Source organism: Lissotriton vulgaris, chromosome 7 (assembly GCF_964263255.1).
Source record: "Lissotriton vulgaris chromosome 7, aLisVul1.2, whole genome shotgun sequence".
Taxonomy (NCBI): domain Eukaryota; kingdom Metazoa; phylum Chordata; class Amphibia; order Caudata; family Salamandridae; genus Lissotriton; species Lissotriton vulgaris.
The window spans coordinates 346,765,764-346,787,326 of NC_141695.1; the positions used below are offsets into that span (position 1 = coordinate 346,765,764).

Below are 21,563 nucleotides of genomic sequence, written 5' to 3' on the forward strand. Positions count from 1 at the left end.
CTTAGACCGCACTTTTGTGAGCCCTGTTACTGATAATGCTCACCATTGTTCCACCTTCTCCACTGTTGATATAGAAACTTTCATTACCAGATACACATGAGGTTCTCCATAGGATGCAATTCCCATCAGGATTGTGCATCACAAGATTTCAGGACTCAGACAGGAAATATCAAACCTTTCTTTAACCTTCTGCATAGTTCCCGACAATTTAAAGCAAGGCATTGTGAAAACTCCCCTAAAAAACCTAGTCCAGCCACGACCCATAGGATTGTCAAGCGCTACTTGGGGAAGGTGGAAAATGTCAAGAGACAGATAATGAAGAGCCTGAAGTCCCAGGCTTCTGCCCTTGAATGGCTATATGTTAACAGCCCCATTTAGCCCGTGTAGAATCTGCTGGACCTGATTAGTCCCTAATGAGGCCCGGCAATGTTGGAGGGCCTCTACCCAGCGGGTGTACGAGTTTGGTTACAAGTCCAGTAAGCTTCTTTACTAGTTGGCTACCAAGACGCTACTACTAGGATCGGACCTGAAATTTGGGACGCCCTTGGGGTCCTCCAGATAAACTCTATCTCCATAGTGGTGGCATTTGCCAACTACTAACGTGGATTTTATGTGCAAAGTCCTCGCTCCCCTTGAGCGTGGTCGGCCTCTCCTACATGATGTGCCACTCTCCCCCAGTGAGCGTGCGGTCCTTGATGAACCCCTTACAGAATAGGAGATCCAGGGGGCTATAACTGGGCTGTCTGGACTAAAATACTACTCGATATTTCACAACATCCTCACGTCCCACCTACTTAATCTTTACAAGGATGCCGCTTGGAGGGACTGGGTATGAGCTAAACTTTACGCAGCGACTATTCTGGTGATTCCAAAGCCTAGCCAACCCTCGCCTCAGTGTAGCTCCTACAACCATATCTCCCTCATTAACACTAAGATGAAGATTTTTGCAAAAATCATTGCATCTAGATTCTTACAGGTGATCTCCAGCCTGATCCACCCAGACCAGTGTGAGTTCATACCTAACCGGAGCACTCGCCAATCTATGCGCTGCCTGCAGATCGTATTGGCCCGAGTACGAAAGATACCAGAATCCAGTATGTCCTGCTTCTTCACTTCGAGAAGGCCCTTGACTTGGTGGATTGCGGCTTTATGAGGATAGTGTTGGTCAGAATGTGTTTTGGTCCCCTATTACTGCACTACATTGGCCTCCTATATTCCCACCCCACAGCCTGAGTGCTGATTTACACTTTAGAACCCTTTCCCTTTTCGCAGAGGGACCCGTCAGGGATGTCTCCTGTCACCCCCTTTTGTTTGCCCTTGTGATCTAACCCCTCACCTGATTAGTGTGTAGCGATGCTCAGCTATGTGTGTGAGAGAGCTCGGAGGAGGACAGCCTGATGTCTTCGCATCCTAGAGCTTTATGACGAGGCCTCCGACTTGCAACTAAAATAAATCTCTACTAGTTCCGGATTGTGGTGATGCTGCAATGACAACATGGTGACGTCTATACCTGTGAAACGCCCAAGCCTCAAGCATCTGGGGATTCACATCTGCTTTGTCTGTAAACTGACCTGGAACGTCAACATGCTGCCTCATTTCACCCAGCTGAGGGCACAACTTCAGCTCTGGGTACGCCTCCCACTTAACCTTCTCGGCCATGTGGCCCTTATTAAGATGATGTTTCTCCCTCGCTTCCTAGACATTTTTCAAAATTTCCTTGTGCTAATCCCCAACAAGTGATTCAGGGACTTTTCATCAGTAATCTGTGCCTTCCTGTGGGCTAATTGCCTGCCCCACATTTCTTGGACCAAATGCCAGATGGCCGTTTGTGATGGTGGCGTGGTCCTGGCCGATCTCCAAATTTACTATGGGACCACACAGCTCCTGATGGTCAACGACTGGCTGCGCGGAGGGTGGGATGATCCTAAATGTCAGACCGAACTGGCTTTACTTAATCTGGATTGTTTTATGGAGACCCTGTGCCCCAGCATCTTCCTGAGATGACTAGGGTAGTTTTCCAGACCTGGCGAGCGGCATCACGGGCCATGGGTTGGCACAACACACTCACCCAGCTCACCCACCTGTGGAACGGCCGCCAGCTCCGCCACGTATCCACAATCTAAGATTCCAGGCGATAGGTATGACGTCCCTAAGCCACATCTCTGAAGGTGGCCAAATTAAGTAATTCCAGGACCTTCAGGCACAGTACACCCTTTCTAAAACCCAATTTCACTGGTACCTGCAAATCAGACTGGCACTGCTGTTTATAAAGAAGACCTTGGAATGCTCCCGAAGTACAGTCCGTTGGAAGCTCAACTGCTGATGGGTGCATTGGTGGGAGGGGGTTTATCATTTCATGATTAATAATGCCGCGAGTTGATGGTCCTCCTGAGTAGGAAGTGGAAAGCCTGGTTGGGTCTAATGGATGACATTGACTGTTGGTTTGCCCGTTTAGCCTCCACGAGATAGCAATGTCCTCTCGGTTATGGCTTTACTCAATTCAATTATCTTCAATGCACGTACATGACACCTTTGAAACTGTGGCAGGCGAGAAAATTCATTCCAATACTTGTTTTCGCTGCCTATCCCCAAATGCAGTTTTTTTCCCCATAACATGGTTGGTCCCCCAATTGCAGAACATTGGAAGCGAATAGTATGTTCTTTGTCCCAGATTCTGGTGTACACCCTCAGCCTGACCCCAGAAAGGGCCCTACTGGGGGAATGTAGATGACCTTGGCAATACCAGGGGGTGGGAGAAGTACCTACAGTGATGGCGAAAGGGGACATTGCTCGACAGTAGAAAATGGCCACTGCACTAATGGTGGCTGTAGGAAAGTGCATCTTTTGGACATGGTTAGCCCCCACTTTTTGCTTGGAAAATGATGTAATTTTGAATGGTAGGGCACAGGGTCCCTGCCGTCCAGGTCCCCTATGCCAGAAGCTCTTTTTCTAAACTGTACCTCATGTAAGACACCACTAGAGTAGGCCTTATAGTCCTAAGGCACCGTGTACTATATCCCCTGCGAGAACATATCTGCATGGGCAGATATTCCCCTGCAATATCCAAGTTGATTCTTGGATATTGTAAGTGAACAAGACAGCCATAGAGAGTGAATGGCCTGGACACTCGTCATTACAAGTTTCCTAGCTCCTTGATGCCTTTAGTGTACTATGGGAGATTTGGTACCAAACATCTCATCCTAATAAACAGCAGTGATCCCAGTGTCGGATTTATTAATAATTTCACTCAGAGGACCACTTGGAGGGGTCCCCTGAAACCTACCAATCCTTAGTTGGGTCACCAACTGGTCTAAGCCGGCCTGTCACCACCAGTTAGAGTTCTGACCTCCTGGGGTGAGCGCCTGCGCGCTCAGAGGTTGAGAACAATGCCTGCCCTGGATGGAGGTGCTCACACCTCCACCCGGCCAGGAAGAGCCATCCGTTGTCAAAAGCTTCAAAGGCCTTGCCATCTTTGTAATGCGACCCTAGCCTCTCCTGATAGTAGGAGCAGGGACCCCTCCTCTCCTTGCACCTTTTCGCTGAAAGACAGGCGGGAAAACCAAGAAAGAATAGAAGGTGTACCTCCTCTGCTAACTCCACCCCTAGGTGTTGGAGGCGAGGTGAAGCACATTATTCAGTGTCCACCATCTTGAAGATGGTGAGACTTCACCAATCAGGGCTTGGTCTGTGTCTTCCCCCTACAGGAGGTGGGATAATAGAGGGTGTAGATACCCCAGGTAGTGAGCCTATTGGCTACTGCCTGTCACTCGCCTTTAAATTTAGGACTTAGTTGGCATCCCCAGACCCTTAAACTAGATTCCACAACAAAAGAAGAAGACAAAGTAAGAAACACTGATGTACAGAGAACTGCATATCTCATGGTGAATTTTGGGCGCAGGCGCAGGCACCAAAACCTACAAAGTCCAATCCAGTGTCACCCAGGCCCTAGCCTGAACAATGTCCATGAGTACCCGCCGAAGGTACACTTGCTCTGGATGGTCAGCTCGGCCTCTGCACCAAATGTTGAGGCTCCAGGACCCACTGGAGCTAAAACGCATGTATACCCGAAGTACCAGACCCTTTGCTGCAAAAACCTACAAAACCCAGTCCAGACGGACTCCAGCTTTACAGCGAGCCAGAACCTGACGAGGGGCTTCAGGACTCCGGGGACCTACCTCAGCAGTGGCCCAGCAACCTCCAGATTGTTGCTCGAAGGTGCCAGCCTCTGACTGCGAGGTGTCTCTTTTCACTGTCTTACTCAACTGCACGACTTCACTGCACCCAGTTCGCCCGGTCAGGGTGCTTCTGTGGACCCTGAAACCTTGCACCCTCTACTCTACCTTAAGAGCCTTCGGACTTGCCTGTGTCCGAAGTCCACTGCAGTGGCTGAGTGGAGGAAGACGATGGATTGGTGTGCGGCGCAAGGAGAACCCGTGTACATGCCAAAAATTAACGCATATGGGGGTTGTGGTTGGATCACTAAGGTCAGCGGGTGACTGCATAGTGACATCATTCGTAATCCTTTGTTTAATGACAGGACGTGTATGGTTGGTTGCCGAGGGGTGGTTTCTATGTTAATGTACAATATTGTGTTTGAAATCAGTAAAACAAGATATCAAAAAACCTAGTCTACATTAAAATGTTTCATCCAGTTAAGTGATATAACCACCCAACTGTCTACACTTTTAGAAGATAACTTCACTCTACATGATGCAGAAACAGGGTTCTGACTAAATAGAAGTACACAAATATCTATGATTGCAGTGGTTGACAAGCTGTATGTGGCCACAGATCAGATTCGTCAGTGCGTTTATGCTATTAGATCTGTCAGCTACATTTGATGCAGTGGACTATACTATTCGTGTTAAACATTTTGCTTTCCAACAGACTGACTGGCAAAGTTCTGGAATGGGTTACATCCTTCCTGAAAGACACGTTGCAAATAATTGCCAATATACTTCTACATCTCAAATTTACAACAGATATCCCAGAAGGTTTGATCTGTCCAACCTATTTATTCTACGTTAATGTCTATCCTTCGCCGTACTGATGAGGACTGATAGTCTCCTTTTACACCTGTGCAGTAGATACTCAGTTAAACTTCAGATTAGTATCTGTCCAACCTGACAACACTAAAAGACTGGCTATGCAAACTCAGAAACTGGATGGATAACAACTAGCTTAAAATAAACTTTTACAAAACTGAGGTCAGCATTGTTGATGGTAACCCCACCTCTTGGCCTCCACAGTTTTTGTCCAGAGCATGTATGCCTTCCCCGCCGCAACCCCAAATTATAAAAATGTCAAAAGCATGGGAGGTAAAATAGCCTTTCATCTTAAAATGTATGCCCAAGCCACTTTGGTAGTGTCAGTCTGCTCCACCACATGTGTAAGTTAAGCCCCTTGTTCCTCTTTATATTTTAGAGGGCAGAAAAGTCAAGATCACTTTGGTGATCTGCTTCTGACTTGACTACTGCGAGGTCCTCACTAAGACTTTGATAATTCTTCAGTCCTGCATATAAAACTATCTAAAATCAGGCAGCAAGAATTCTCTCCTAGTGCAAAGCTCAGTCCTGCCAGACTACATTAACTCCCAATACAGAAGAGAATTCCTTTCAAGGGACCATGTATGTGTGGACAAGTCTCTGGCTTCCTATTCTCCAAAATTCGAAGCTACAAACCAAGCGATGGCTCTGATCTTCTACCAAACTCTTACTTAATATCCCACAATTCTGCAAATCTTGATCTGGGGAAATAATCAATTCCCTAATGGCTCTGAAACCCTGGATCACCCCCCAAAATAGTAAAATCCTTACCTCTCATGCTCATATTTAGTAAAAGACCTAGCATCCATTGTTTTAGTGCAAGAACTTTCTCCCCTGTTAGTATCTTATGCTTTGTAGTGCCGAGAGTCCTTCCTAGTAAGCGCTTTACATTTTTGCATAGACTTTCCCACATAAAGTGGTCATCTCTTGCTGCAATTCACAATGGTTTGGAGCATAGCCAATTCTTGTTCCTGGAAAAAGTGACCTTAAGTGTCTCTGTGTTTGTGCATAGCATGCACAGCCTTGTGTGAATGTATTTTTCACTGTGGCAACGGAGTTTAAATTAACTGTGCAAACTAGGAATGTCTTGCATTTTGTCATAGAAAAGCCACATGCCCACTAGTAAAGGCATCCTTTGAGTCCATTTGGGTTCTTATATGGCTGTTAGTGGCCTGCTTCATTCACACTAGCCTTGTTCTAGTGTCTCTATTGTGGACGTGGGTTACTCTTGTCTACACAGTGCGATTTGTGACCTTCATGTTCTTTGTTTTACAGCCCAGCTCCAGAGCCCTGCAGCAGACCTCTGGTGTGTGAGCTTGAATCGTAAGTTGTTTTTTGTTTCTCAGTCCACTGTTCTTCATATTCTCTAAAATGTTACCATATTTACCTCCTCAGCTAAGCCCTATTTAGCTTGTTTTCTTTCAACTGTTTTTCCTCTCAAAATAGGATTGAGTTACACTTTCCTATATGATAATAATTTTCTGTTGTGCGTTCAAAGAAAAAAGAAACCAACAACTGTAATCATCCGTAGATTGGAAGCAGCTGCAAGACGACATGTTTACTGCTATATATAAAAAGTCATAAAAATATTCATACCCAGGTGGCAATCAGATTGCTAGGGTGAGGAAGTTATCTTTCTACTGCCTTCCTCAGAAGTTCCCGAAAGTAATTGCCAGCAAAGAGTGTTACACCTTACATTCCATGGACGCTACCAGCAAAACGTATATAAGATATGGTGGGTTCTACTGATAATTGTATGCATCTTTTTGGAGTTTAATAACCTGCTGCTCCTCGCCTTCTGGGTCGCTACAAAGCACTGCGTTGAATAGTAGAACCTCCTACAAAGTAGGCGGATATTTTTACTTCTTGCAAATGTGGCGCTTAACCCCATCCTTCTATTGCTCAGGCAGCGCTTCTACAAGCAAGCCATCAGTTAAAAGAGCAATTATCACTGTCCTTGTAGAAGCACTACCTAAGATGAAGGAACCCTCATGCACTACTGATATAAAAGCCAAGCCTCATTTGGAGCCCGCAGATCTTGCCCTTTAAAAAAACATGGTCTTAGTTGAAGAAGCCCTCAGTTGCTACCTTTGTGTGAGCACAATCTTTACCCTCATACCTGCATGACCTCATTAAAAGGATCCCTTAGTCACCTCCTTCTTATAAACACAAAACAATTTCAAGGAGCCCTAAGTTGTTATCCTAGTACAAGCTTGCCTCAGCTGAAGAAGCTGCTTGGTGCCACCCTAGTACAAGCATGGGTTCAGTAAAAAGTGCTTTTACCCAAGATTAGTTGTCTTTATTCAAAATGTAAATGCTTTAACCTGTCTAAAATATTGGATAATGCAAAACACACAACAAAGCAGACCAGGTCTAGGGATGGTGTGTAATTATACTAGTAACTGTGAAACAGTTGGATGCATGTGTGAGCGAATGCCGTTGAGAAACATAAGCTAGAACCAATCCCATCAGCCTAACCTTCTGTTGGAGTTTACGTCATGTGGGGGCTTGCTGGTCATTCATCACCACATCCGACTATGTAGTGCCGGTGCGGGAATGAATGTCAGTACTCTAGCCATGAAGCTCATCATAGAGTGGTATTGATAAAGTGCAGTGCTCGAGTGGTAGTGATGAATAAAAATGACTACTCAGACAAAGGTTCGGATAGAAGTCTATGTGTCAAAGATTAAAAACACGCCAAGTAGTAAGACTACCCTCTGGTGCTGTGCGGGACGGTCGACATGTTTCAGCCAATTGGGGAGTTACCCCGGCTTTCTTCAGGACCTTAGACATGGAATGGCTACTGCAACTACAAAGAATGTGAATAGTGAGAAATATCAAAATGTACTAAGAAAAAGTTGCATATCTACCTGGAAAATATTGGATATACAGGGACAGGGTGAGAACATTATGGGGCTCCGTTTCCTTACACAATTTGTATTTTCTCCATAGATTGTGGAATAGAGGTTTTAATTGTGTTTTTCAAGGTAAAAGAGTTGCAGTGTGCTGCTATGCAAGTATGTGATATCTTAGTCATTTGAGAAAGGCATTGCTACTAGTTGTTTCCTGCACATTACACAATCAGTGTTATTAGTTTCTTTGCTTCTGCAACTGCATTATCAATATGGATGCCTTTCATAACCAGCATGTCACCTGCATCTGATTTTCAAAGATTTCTCTTTATTCAGCAGAGTATTGTGTTACTGGGCTTCTTCTTGAGCTATCACTTCCCCATCTAGCACAAAAAGTGTTACTTTTTTTTTTAACAAATATTTTTGGCGGAAACTATTGTGACTTGAGAGCAGTTTTGGCCCAAGACGTTTTAAGTTGTTATTTGTTTTGAAAAAGTGTTGATAGTGTGGTTGCTAGTTGTGCATTCTTAATGAAATATTATGTCTACCAATTATAAAAATAAGATTCAAGTTCTTTTTATTGAATATTTTAATTATGAACACATTAATACAAACAGTTCATCGGGTGCATCGTCAGAGTGTAGTTGCACATTGCTACACATACAGGTATAAAAGTTACCAGCAGTAGACAACAACATCAATTCCCACATCAGTCAGCAGAGATAAGAATGAGGCATACAGAGGTACCAGTCACAATCTATAGAGGAGCAGGCTCATTAGTGTGGGTATTGGTCAAGCGCAAAGGTGTGTGTGCGGGACTGCTCTTGGGAGTGTTATGATCTGAACCAGCATCCGCCAAGCCATGAATGTAAGTAACCTGTGGTCCCCAGATATCGTTATGAAAATAAGATCAACAGAGAAAGTTGATCATTGGAAAACAGTACAAAGCAAAAGAATTGGTTACGTTAGGTGCATTACAGGTTTGCTTTTTGTGGTTCTGAGAAGTGAATTACTGCTTAAATATTACTTGCTAAATATTATTCCTCTGTATTTGCAGCTCTCCAGCAGTCCCTGAGATCACCATCACAGCAGAGCCTGACGAAGGGCACCCCCACTACCTGGTAGCAGAGATTTGCCTTCCAAAAGCAGTGAGTTCAACCATGTCTTAAAACTGGTTATATCAGAGGCGGTTTTATTTTCAAGCAAATGTTCACCAGCTTATACTAATGTCAGGGTAAACAGTCTGGAAGGTTCCAACTTTTTAGCCTGCAGAGTCTGGAAAGCTTAAGAAAGTAACCAAATAGCATCATAATGAAACATATGACTTTGTGACAGCAGGGCTATACTACAAGAGTGTCTCGAGTGAGTTGATGAACTATCTGGAGACGTGGCAAAGCCATGGTGTGGTGAATAAACATTTAGTAGCATTGGTGAGCAAAGGCTACCAGCGTTTCCCTGGTAGTGTGGCAGTTACTTTTGTGTGACGCAATGCCTGTTAACATGAAAGTGTAGGTGAGGAACTGATAGCACGAAGAGCCAGGGCGGTGCAAGCAAGTAATGTGCAGCGTAGGTGGGAGAGCCACTGTGTGAAGAGGAATTACCTAGAAAATTAGATGTCAGTATGGTAAAGGGGAACTTGGCAGTTAGACTTAGTGTGGAGGAGAGGATGCATAAGGGATATCCTATCAGTGGAGGACATTCAGCACATGGTGGGTGAGTGCCGGATAGTACAAAACAGTAGGTCCTACCCTCAAGCGAAAGATACTGAGTGGACGAGAATACCTTGGTGCAGAGAGGCAACAATGGAAGAGCGTACCTGAGAACTCGAAACCTAATTAAGTGAGAGTGCTTGGCAGGGCTAACCATACTAGAGAGTTTTAGTGATGGGAATGTCTGGAGTGCAGAGGACCAAGTGAGGTGTTGGAGTATCTGGTATCCTATGGAAGCCGGTGTGATGAAAAGTACTAGACTGTGTGAGAGGGTAATTGAAGTAAGCATTTACAATGCTGAGACTGGAAATTAGAAAAGAGCTGACAAGTGCAGAAATGAAAGGTATTTTTTAAGTCATGACCATCCATTAGGGAGTTGGTGTCTATTAAATATAGGGCAGATTCTCTAATTTCCTCAGATTTTTATACAGATTAAGTCATTTAGCACCAAAAGCGATTAAATTGCTCTGGAAAATACCTGGATCACTTTGACAATGCATTAGCTATGTTAGGTGCCTCAAGTTAAGCATTTAATTTTTTTAAAGAACGTTTAAATAAGTTTTCACAAGAGAATCATTTCCAAATCACAATTATTAAAAGTGATTTACAATATAGTAAGCTATGCATGAAAAATTAGGTAAATACAGTCTCCTCCACCTGCTTCCACACCGTATGCATGCTCCAACAAGGATGCCAGTTGAAGATGTTGACCCACACATACAAAGTCCTGCTCAACAAAGGACCTGAATACATCAGCAAACGCATGACCTTCCACCAACCTACCAGACACCTACGAACCCCCTCCCTATTCCTAACAGATACTCCCCAAATCCGCCTAGGCAACAGCTGAGGGTCCTCCTTCTCACACCTGGTGGCCAAAGCTTGGAACAACCTTCCCCACCTACCACAGGACTGCCTCATCGCTCCAGCAATTCAGGAAAGACATCAAGACCTGGCTGTCCGAATGAACAAGATCACCTCATAGCAGCTAGCAACTCCAGCACCTTGAGACATTCACAATTAATGCATGCTCTCTACAAATCGTAGATTGATCAATTGTTCATTGAGAAAATAGGTCCTTGTAAGTACAACCCTTTATGAATTACGCACTACAATTTATTTATTTATAAAATTTCTATATTTATTTTATTTATTTATTTTATTTATTTTATTTATAAAATTTCTATAGCGCACAAATACCTTCCGGTGTCTCGGCGCTGGAGTTCACAGATTGCAGGGGGTTCCTATTGAAAGTTTGCTGATTAAAAAGCCTGGTTTTAAGGTGCTTTCGGAATGTTAGTAGTGATGGGCTAAGTTTGATATAGGGAGGGAGCAGGTTCCACAGTTTAGAAGCAGCAACCACAAAGCGTTTGTCTCCCCATGTCGCTTTTTTTGTGCGTGGAATTTGGAGCTGTTGGGCTTCAGATGGACGTAATGTTCGACTAGATTTGTAAACACTAATGGCCTTTTTAAAGATTGATTTTTTTAAAAGAGGTTTTACAGTGGCCTTTTTCCAGATTGAGGGGTAGTCACCTGTCCGAAACATGGCATTGCAGATGTTAGTGAGCACCGGGGCTATCAGATTGGATACTGGTTTAAGAATGAGTGGAGGACATGGATCCAAAGGTGATCCTGACTTAACAGTATTCATAAGCTCTTTCATAGACAGCTGGGATAGTGGGGAGAAGACCTCAAAGGTTGGCTTTGGTGACATGAAAGGGATCTCCAAACGGGCTGAATCAGTGATAGTTCTTTTAGTAAAGTTGTTAAAAATGTCTTTGACCTTTGCCTTGAAAAATTCCGCTACCTTATTGCAAAAAATTTGAGATGGCTCTGTGGTGGCAGGAGCCGGTGGATTGGCTAATTTTTTAACCACCTGATATAGCTGTTTGCTCGAATTTTGAGCTAATTATATTTGTGTGCTATAAAAATTACATTTTTCTGCAATTATGAGTTTTTTGTAGCTCGACAAGGCTTTCTTGTGTGTATCTCTGTCATTATTATCGTAATTCCTACGCCAGCGCCTCTCCAAATTTCGGAATCGTTGTCTCTCGAGCCTTAGTGGTTCCGAGAACCACGACGCGGAGGGTTTAGTGCGGTTTGGCTGCATTTTTTTATTAGGTGCTAAGCGGTTAAAGGCATTGTTCAGCCAATGTCCATAATTATTAGATGCTTCATGTGGGTCAGATATGTCTTCTGGTCTCGTAGATTCCAGGATATTATATAAAATGGTGAGATCAATGTTTTTCCAGTCGCGACATTTAATCTGGGGGCGAATGATAGGAGATGAATTTTTATGATTCCTGACTAAAATAGTAAATTTAACTGCCGAGTGATCCGTCAATATAAGCGGGACCACTGTAGGGTAAGTCATATAAGAATTATTAGTGAATAAACCGTCCAGGGTGTGACCTGCTTGATGAGTGGCTGAGGAGACCCGCTGTTCTAAGCCAGCGGCCGAGAAGTCCGAGATAAGAATGGACGAGTCTTTATCTGCAAGGTTTTCTAAATGAAAATTAAAATCTCCCAATATTGTATAATCCAAGTTGGCAGCTACTGGTTCTAATAGGAAATTAAGGGATTTCAGCAAGGGTATTCGTGAAATAGGTGGTCGATACAACAGAGTTCCCTTAAAGGTTTGTATAGGAGAGAGAGTAATAGTGAAACCTAAAGCTTCCGCAAAGTCGTAGTCTAGTGGTTCAGTTTTTATAGCTAAATTGGCTCGGTGTATAATAGCTAGACCGCTCCCCCTTTTGCCAGATGATCTGTCTAGTCTAATCACATGATAGCCATCCGGGGTGGCTATACTGAAATCTGGGCCAGATGCTAGATCTGCCCAGGTCTCAGTTATAAACATAACGTCTATATTTTGGTTGGCTATGAGTTCCGCCACGTCTTCCCTATGTTTTATAAGAGAGCGTGCATTTATAAGTACGTTTCCAGAGACCAAGAGGGATACTTGTTGTGAGTAAGGTGACGTAATCTTAAATGCCCAGTTCGGACAGACGTTAGAAAGTAGGTTACAAAAAGAATCCAATTCAAAATGAGTGCAGCTCTTGTAATTTACTGTGTTTCCTATACTCAGAAGCTGTGCTCTGGAATAGGTGGTTACCTTCGTTGTATGGTGGGTTTTGCTGGGGCCAGGGGATCTATGAATCCTCTGTCACTGGAAGCCAGTTATGGCCTAGTAGCACTGCGATACGCTTGATACTAGAATGTGGAGTTGGAATGTTAAATATGGGATGTCATCTGAAATATTCGTGGGAGGTGGTTGGAGCTTGAACTGATGTTGTCTCCTAATTGCTCTTGAGATTTTTTCACAATTTTTCTTACTATGCTGAAGACATCACATTGTCTGTGCATGTCTCTGCAACAAACATCCAGGCTGTTGTACTCTGTGTTTGCTTAAGCTTCCAAAGATGATAATCTGGGCATCTGCATACGTCTCGTTTGTATAATCCAATCTGAAGATAACGAGCACCAGTAACATTTTGGCATTCTATTTAAAGCTCACAATAAAAGAAAAAAAATCTTGATGGTCTTAAATGGTGGAAACTATCTTTGATGACTTCCAAAATCTGTTGGGAGAGTGGTAGTATTTGTAATAAAGGCCAATTTTCTCATTTCTGACCCTTATTTTGGTGGCGTGTTCCTAAACTTGTACTACACAACACGAGGAGTGAGCGGATGAACAGGAGTCCTCTCCCCCCATAACACACAACTCTACACTAATGTGGGGCTAATTTTGAGAGGTATCTCTATTTCAAATTTCCAAGAATCACAAGTATCTTAATTGTGTGTGTATATATATATATATATATATATATATATATATATATATATATATATATATATATATATATATGTGTGTGTATATATATATGGGAGCACTAATTTCTGTCTTCCTTTCAAGCCCGCAGATGGGCCGCGACGAGCAGTGTCTCTCCTCAATCCCTTGTTTGTGGTCCACATTTCGGCATGGAATATTCCTGGCCGCGTGTCCCTCCTGTTTTGAGGCAGTGCGTGACTCATGCAAATAAATAAATACCAGGACCACAGTTCCCATAATGCAGCAGTAAATAGACTGGCCAATTGAGGGGGTAATTATAGCATTAATGGGGGCTGTAACCGGACGCACGCATTAAATTCTGAAAACTCTCTGAAGAAGAAAGCGAAACGCGTCAGGCGGAGGAATTGGCTGTCATATGTGAGCGGGGAACAGAAGTCTTTCCATACCCGGATTAAAGACTTACCACCTTATGTTTGTGGTCATGTGCTGACTCAATGCGGGGGAGCTGGTAGTTTGGAGCATCGAATATAGGGCGACTGCCCAGCCGACGAGTCTAATTGAGAAAGACGGTGGCTGAGAAGCGTCTTACTGTAAGAGTGTTTGTTGAATAAACCTTATTGGAACAGTCCCCCACGAGTGCTGTGTGCTTTGTCTTTGTGACTGGCGTGGTACCGTCTCCCGCCATGTAAAGCACCCGGCCGCGAGTGAAGGAGAGCAGACGGATCAGTGAGCCTTGAGAGAGAGAAAGAGAGAGAGAGAGAGAGATATATATATATCCACAAGAACAGGAACCCAAGTGAAGAGAGGCTTCTGAAAACTTTAAAATAAGCTCGTAGGTTTAATGAACAGCTTGCCAGCAGAGTCACCACAATGAGCATGCTTCAATAACAACTTCATACGCTGTACGCGTTTCGAGAAAGAATCTCTTCATCAGCAGCGTTTGTTCGTGGCACAAATGAGAGCGCTGCATTGGTCGCACCCTTAAATGAACATCACCTGCCCTGATGGGTGTGGCCACCCCCGTGGCCCTCTGGATGATGTAGTGCGTACCCTTCAATCCCCAGTGGGTGCGCTGTCATTGTCCAATAAAACATTCATAATTCCCAGTGGTAAGAACACAGTCAAAGTGGGGACCTGCCCCGCTTCTCAGCTGCCATTTGAGCTGGAACCTGGCATCACCCTGCAATGTTACCAGTCCTGTTTCCTCCCGACATCTGCAGCAAAAGTATAGCGCTGACGCGGGCCCCGCACCAGCAGGTGAGCCTCTCCTCTCGGCCGGGACAGCCGAATTACATCCACAAGAACAGGAACCCAAGTGAAGAGAGGCTTCTGGAAACTTTAAAATAAGCTCGTAGGTTTAATGAACAGCTTGCCAGCAGAGTCACCACAATGAGCATGCTTCAATAACAACTTCATACGCTGTACGCGTTTCGAGAAAGAATCTCTTCATCAGCAGCGTTTGTTTGTGGCACAAATGAGAGCGCTGCATTGGTCGCACCCTTAAATGAACATCACCTGCCCTGATGGGTGTGGCCACCCCCGTGGCCCTCTGGATGATGTAGTGCGTACCCTTCAATCCCCAGTGGGTGCGCTGTCATTGTCCAATAAAACATTCATAATTCCCAGTGGTAAGAACACAGTCAAAGTGGGGACCTGCCCCGCTTCTCAGCTGCCATTTGAGCTGGAACCTGGCATCACCCTGCAATGTTACCAGTCCTGTTTCCTCCCGACATCTGCAGCAAAAGTATAGCGCTGACGTGGGCCCCGCACCAGCAGGTGAGCCTCTCCTCTCAGCCGGGACAGCCGAATTACATCCACAAGAACAGGAACCCAAGTGAAGAGAGGCTTCTGGAAACTTTAAAATAAGCTCGTAGGTTTAATGAACAGCTTGCCAGCAGAGTCACCACAATGAGCATGCTTCAATAACAACTTCATACGCTGTACGCGTTTCGAGAAAGAATCTCTTCATCAGCAGCGTTTTGATATATATTTATTTTAGATTATGTGCTAAGAAATGAGTTACAACTGCGATTTGTCAATAAGACATCTTTGTATTCTTGTTCTTGGTTCTGTGATTGACATATTCACAGAAAATCTTCTTAAATCTTTTCAAACATCAAGCTTGATACTACATCTTCATTAATAAAACATGAATACAGCCAGGCCAACACGTGGTTTGCAAAAAAGTTTGCTTCCTTAGGGCTTTTGGATGTATGTACGGTTAAATATGTTATGAGTTCCCAATATTAATTTATCGATTCCAAGGAATATTTCTACTGCTATACTTGTCCAATGATTCTAACAAGCTGTAGCTGCATACAGATAGAAAACTGCGATCACACCAATCTTCTCTCTTTCCTCCTAAAATGTGTGTATATATTCTCATGACAGTTATTCTGATCTAGAAAAAAACATTGGAGAACAGAACACCAGGAACCTCGAAACCTCTTTTATGGGTTAATTTCTCTGGATGAAGGCCAGCAAAATGGCAAGAATTACTACACCATGCAATGGGCAGCAGTTTACCTGGAGTCAGAATCATTCCATGGATGCCCATTAGTTGCCAAGAATTATCAGTTGTTGTGTCTCAGGGGTCAGCTCCACCCTTTTTAACATCTAGCTGTCCTTATTCGATCATTTGGTCTGACCCTTTCATGAGTATATATGAAAAAAGTGTGTCATTGGATGAAATTGAACTGTGAAAATCTGAAGTAGTGATTTTTCAGAACTGCACCCTGTAAACAAACAACTTGTGGTGCCCTACTTTTATTATTAACATGCCTGCTTCTGTTGACCATGCTAGAAATCTGTGCATTCCCTTTCAATGCTTATTTGTCATTTAAGCTTCAGCAATCCATAGGAACTTCATTGTGTTTCCTGATCTTGCGTTCCTTGTGATGTATATTTCCGTTTCACCTGTTCTTCTTAAGCAGATTGTTAATCAGATAATCTAAATCACAAAATTCTAAATCTTCTTTATTTACCTAAGTACATGTTCAATCGACTGCAGCTGTTACAGGACATCACCACCAGGGCAGTTCTGACATTTCCTCAAAGGGGGCAATTCTGCTAACCTTCATGGCTCCCCATCTGTAGTGTCAATCAGCACAAGGGGATTTTGTTCATGAGGGTATCTGTGACCTTGACAAGACCATCAGAATCCTGAGAGAGATCTGGTGCAGTTAGAGCCCTACCCTTCAGCTGACAGGAGCTCTACCGGATAGCTACCTCTGGAAGAAAGGTTGTTTCAAATTCCAACCACTTCCAGTTGCTTATTTACTTAGTGGGCTTGCAACGCTACAAGAACTGCAAATTTGACACTGAGCGGTGGTGTAACTCCAGTTAACTCAATGCAGCTTTTGCTGTGCCTCCTTTATGCTAGACAACTTTGGAGGTCCACTTTTGATGCTGAAGCTATAATGGTAGCAAATTGGATCACGGTTGCACATCTAGGAGCTGGCCCTGAAGTAAATACACAGCTCAAAGTTAAATATTTGTCCACTTTATAGCATAAAATATGCTTGAATAAGTGTGCTACAACAGTGGTTCTTAACCTTTTAAATTATTTGAACCCCTACTTGATCATAAGTGGAATCCAGCGGCCCCACTGATTAATTATTGCAATATGTGGACCCCCACTGAGTAATTACTCAAAAGACTGTGGCCTAAGCAATTTCAATGATTTGAACCACAAACTATATACAAATGATGAAATATTTTATTTTTAGCGAGAAGTACAGATTACAAAATACGCTTAACTAAAGAAATGTAAATACTTTCATTCAAGTTGACAAATTTCTCCTCCTTAAGATCAGTGACTTGCTTACGGCAGCTAAGTATCGGAGCATATTTTTCACTAATAAATCTATTTTTAGTATACTATCACGTACCTTTGTATCAGAAGTTTAGCCATATTTATTACGCCAGCAGTATGTTTGATTGTAAAAAAATGCCTTTCAGGCTTGTATTGGCATCTACTGTTTTCCAAAGTCTAATGTTTGAATTGTTTAGGAATGTGAAGAATATTTTTTTTTCTAATGATATTTGGTAATGGGAAAAGACTGGTATCACAACAAAATGTTAAAATATTTGTTCAGGATTTTGGAACATAAAGGTTTAACTGCAGAGCGAACATAAAGGTTTAACTGCAGAGCAGTGCAAGAACAAATTTGCTGTACGTTCTGTAAGGTATTTAGAGTATGAGATCAGTCAAAAGAGGACATCAAACTCAAGAAACAGTTGCAGGATGCGATTAGTGAGGCACCTGTACCATGTTTAAATAATGGGTGGAGATCCTTTCAGAGTCTTGCAGATTTGTATTCCAAATTTGTTGCATGTTGTGTAGAAAAACATCACACACTGAAAGAGCTATTGACGAATAAGTGTAATGTAATGAAGATTTTAATTTGATTAAGAGGAATATCTGTGGAGCAAAACTTTTACATAGGTGTAATTCCCAAGGCTAAGTGTGTTATCTCTACAGACACCAGTAGCGAGGGATTGGGGGCTTTGCCAAGTCAGATTGGGAGTGGAGATTGTGGAACTTCTTCACGCCAACCAAGGAATAATACATCATCATCTAGAGGGATGCATTGGGTTTGTGTGGCCGATTGAGTACTTTACCACCTTGCATGAAGAACTAAATTCCAAGTAGCCACTTACTCTATTACTGACCAAAGAAGAATTAGCGCAAGCTTCTCCAGTTGCTAGGCTTTCTATGAGATTACATGATGCGAATATGACCATCTAGTATTTTCCTTGTACAGGCACTGTGATAGTGTATTGTCTTAATAGATGTCCTCTATCCACTAAGGACTACGCAGTTGATGCTTGGTAAGAATTTTAGTATGCCCCCTTGGACAGAAGAGATTTAACTACTAATACCAAAACCGAGTGAGGGAGAAAGTATAAAAATGATTATGATTTGCAGCAAGTCAAGACCTTTTTAAGGAATTTTGCCCCAAATAAAAATTGTTACATTTAAAGGGTTTCTGTGAAGTACGGATTGATTTTTATGGCAATCTTTGTCAATCCTGTTGTTGTGATCTTATCTAGGACCCTAATTAAATATTCCCGATTTATGCCCTTATGTGGTTATAACAAATCATACCCTTATAAAGGCATAAGAATCAAATCCATATTTAGTAATAGCCAATGCAAACCAAATACGGCAAGGCTACTTCCTTAGACTCCTAGAGAGCACAACGAGTTCTTTCAACAAACCAAACCTCCAGCAACCTGGGAATTCCCCATGCTTTTGTTTTGATTTGTCCTAGAACTCCTGCGAGCACTGAAAGAACGGCCAGTTCTTAGTGACATCTTTTATTGACGTCTTATGTCCAACCTTATGACAAACACGGCACCTTACAGGTATAAATATACCAGCGTTTGCCTTAAGCAACACACGGTGGTGTGGAGCAGAGCGCATATCTACTTATCCGAAGCCCAGCTGATGCGAGTGCCGAAGGAAGCCGTCCCTCCCATGTGATGCAGTGAGAAAGACGCTGTCTTTTTCTCCTGCCGAGAAAATCCAGCTCCAGTGTTTCCAGTCACCCTTGCGGGTTACTGGGAGATCGAATCCTGAGAGCAAGATACAAGACCTCCTCCATTCTAAAACCAAGGTACGGAGCTGATTAGACCCTTAGAGAATTCTTGAGTCAGATTCTTGGCTAAAACTAACTTAACTTAAACTGCAGCTCATTTACTCCCTCCCACGTACTAGGCTTAGGTTAGGTACACCGGGGTAGGCGTATTTAGAAGCACCAGTTGAGTATGTTTAGTCAAACTATTATCATTGTATGTAACTATATATATTTTATATCTTTTAAGTATCATATATCTCAGAAACCATATCAATGCTTTTACAGTATTATTTCATAATACTCCTTTTACTGTACGCTCTTTACTTTATAACAAGTATTGCAATTGTGGCAATTCATTTCTCTTGCATGAGAAAGAAGACTGCTCAATAAATAACACCTTTTATTGAAAACGCCCGTCTCTCTATTTCTCTGCACTCTGGTGAAACTAAGTATGCACAATTGACTAAGTGAAATAGCTATCTATTGTTTTCACACAACTCTGGAGATATACTCCTTATTCTGGGGGAGCAAAGTTGTCATGTTTATGCGGTTGTCAGAAGCTGAATCCCTTCTTGTCTAAACAGGGAAGTTCACTCCTCCCTGTTCATTCGAGAAAGTTTCTAGTGGCCTCTGAGCTAGCTGGCAAATCTAAATTAAGTCTAACATATTCAATAGAGACCTAGTCGACCTCCGTCCTACGTCTAAACTATCGTTTATGTTATTCCAATGCGCAGAGCCTATTGGGAAAATAGGAACTACACTACAATGTTAGGGGCGTGTAAGGCTAAGATTTCACAACCAACAAGGAGGTGTACCCAACTAAAAAGGATAAGGTGGGCTAATCCCACAGGAAGATGGTACGTTTTAAGGTTAGGGTTGTTCGTTTACCAGTATTTGGAAAAGTAATGCTATCCAGTGTGGGATCACTGTGGGATAGTCTGGATTAGGTTGTCCACGTTTGTCGAATATCGCCTCAGAGCAGTGTAGAGCACGGAGGCCTAGGAAAGCAGACTAGCAGAAGCCCATACCTAACATTAGCAGACCAGGCTTAGGATGGGCAGTGAGAGCAGGCCTTTTAGTAGCTCAGATTGCATGAAGTATGAATACCTTTATGTTATAGTAACAGGCGCTGCGGGAAGTCTACACAGGCTTGAGACTTATCTCCAGAGCTCTCACGCGTGTTCAGTCATGAACACTCACCCACAAATGGAAGCAACTTGGTTCAAATAAAAGAGCTGTATGTTGCATGATAAAACTACAGAAACACAGCATATGGAAAAAACAGATACTTTTAGGGAATGAGGGAATGCAAGTTAATGTTAAAATGGAATGTAAACAGGCACTGCATCACTGTTACAGACAACCTCAAGGTTTTCCACAGTCATTGTTGGGAATTTAAGCATTGTTTTTGCTTGTAAAGGACATGAATTTAAGACCTGATAGGGACCCCTTTCAAAATGTTGAATTACTACCGTATTGTTTTACCTGCCAGGATCCAACTTACTTCAAGCCTTGCTGGTGGTACTGATGTGAAGTGAGTGTGGGGCGGGGAAAAGTCAGGTTCACCCTGCCTGCGCATCACACACATCTTTTTAGATCACTCTGCAATCCCAGGCCCAGTCTTAGAGGTGGGCAAGCTATTGAAATCTCAAGGCAGGTGCCTGGCTCTGGTTTACTCCAGTTTCCGCATGGACCACTGAGCCCAAAACTAGCTAAGCTTTCATGTGGCGTCTGCCTGCTTTGATGTAAAATGAGTGAAAGAAATAGCGCCCCATCTAGTAACTGAATTGCACAATGTGAAAATATGGGATAAATTTCGACTTCCTGGCTTGAGCAAATCGTGTTATCCTAGGCAAATATTTGATGTCACTGAACCTCTTTTTCTTCATTCTTCACAAATGATAGTGCCATCAAGTGGATGAGTTCAAGAAGTGTGGTGTATAAAAAACCTCTTATGTTTAAAAGACTCTAATATTTCTCCATCTATGAAGGGAATCTGTCTCATACGGTGGTACACATGACAACTGACTTGCCTCTCAAATCCGGTAGTTGCAGTGTCGTCAGGGTGGGGGACGTCATGGATATTTATTTCGGAGTTTGTTTTATAACTTTCACTTTAAATAAATGCGTCTCGATGCTATGGAATAATCTGAAGTACTAAGGGGAAACAAATCTGCATGTTATGGAAATCATTTTTTTTAAAGTGCATTTATCATATTTTGTATTCTGATTGTCGCACCACTTACGTTCCAAAATATTTTCATGTCTCGACTCTTGCATGGGTCGTTTTGAGCCAGTCCAGAACATTGGCTCGTTTCTGGCTCGACTCTTCCTGTTAATATGTTGGCTGGCTCATATCTACCCAGCCTGTATCGTCAGTGACTTGATGTCACTGTTGCCGCTGACAGCTGATCTGATTGACAACTCAAGGGCAAAACAAACTGATTAATTATTACAGGGGTGTCCTAACCGAGGCGCTCCCTTCTCAAACACCTCTAATTTCCTGAAGCAACATCCCTGGGCACATATGTGACCATCACTCTGTGCGCTCTTCAGAGAAGCCAAGAATTGGATGTGCTTGTCAT

At 43.0% G+C, this 21,563-nt stretch overlaps 1 protein-coding gene across 2 annotated transcripts in view; it reads left to right on the top strand.

Annotated features, from left to right (window-relative positions):
• Positions 1-21,563, top strand: part of PIH1D1 (PIH1 domain containing 1) — a 159,601-nt gene that overhangs the window by 95,574 nt on the left and 42,464 nt on the right. For both annotated transcript variants that reach the window (XM_086930228.1, XM_086930229.1), the window contains exons 8-9: positions 6,321-6,368; positions 8,955-9,045. In XM_086930228.1, the coding sequence (XP_086786354.1) occupies positions 6,321-6,368; positions 8,955-9,045 (139 nt within the window). The remainder of the gene's footprint in view (positions 1-6,320; positions 6,369-8,954; positions 9,046-21,563) is intronic.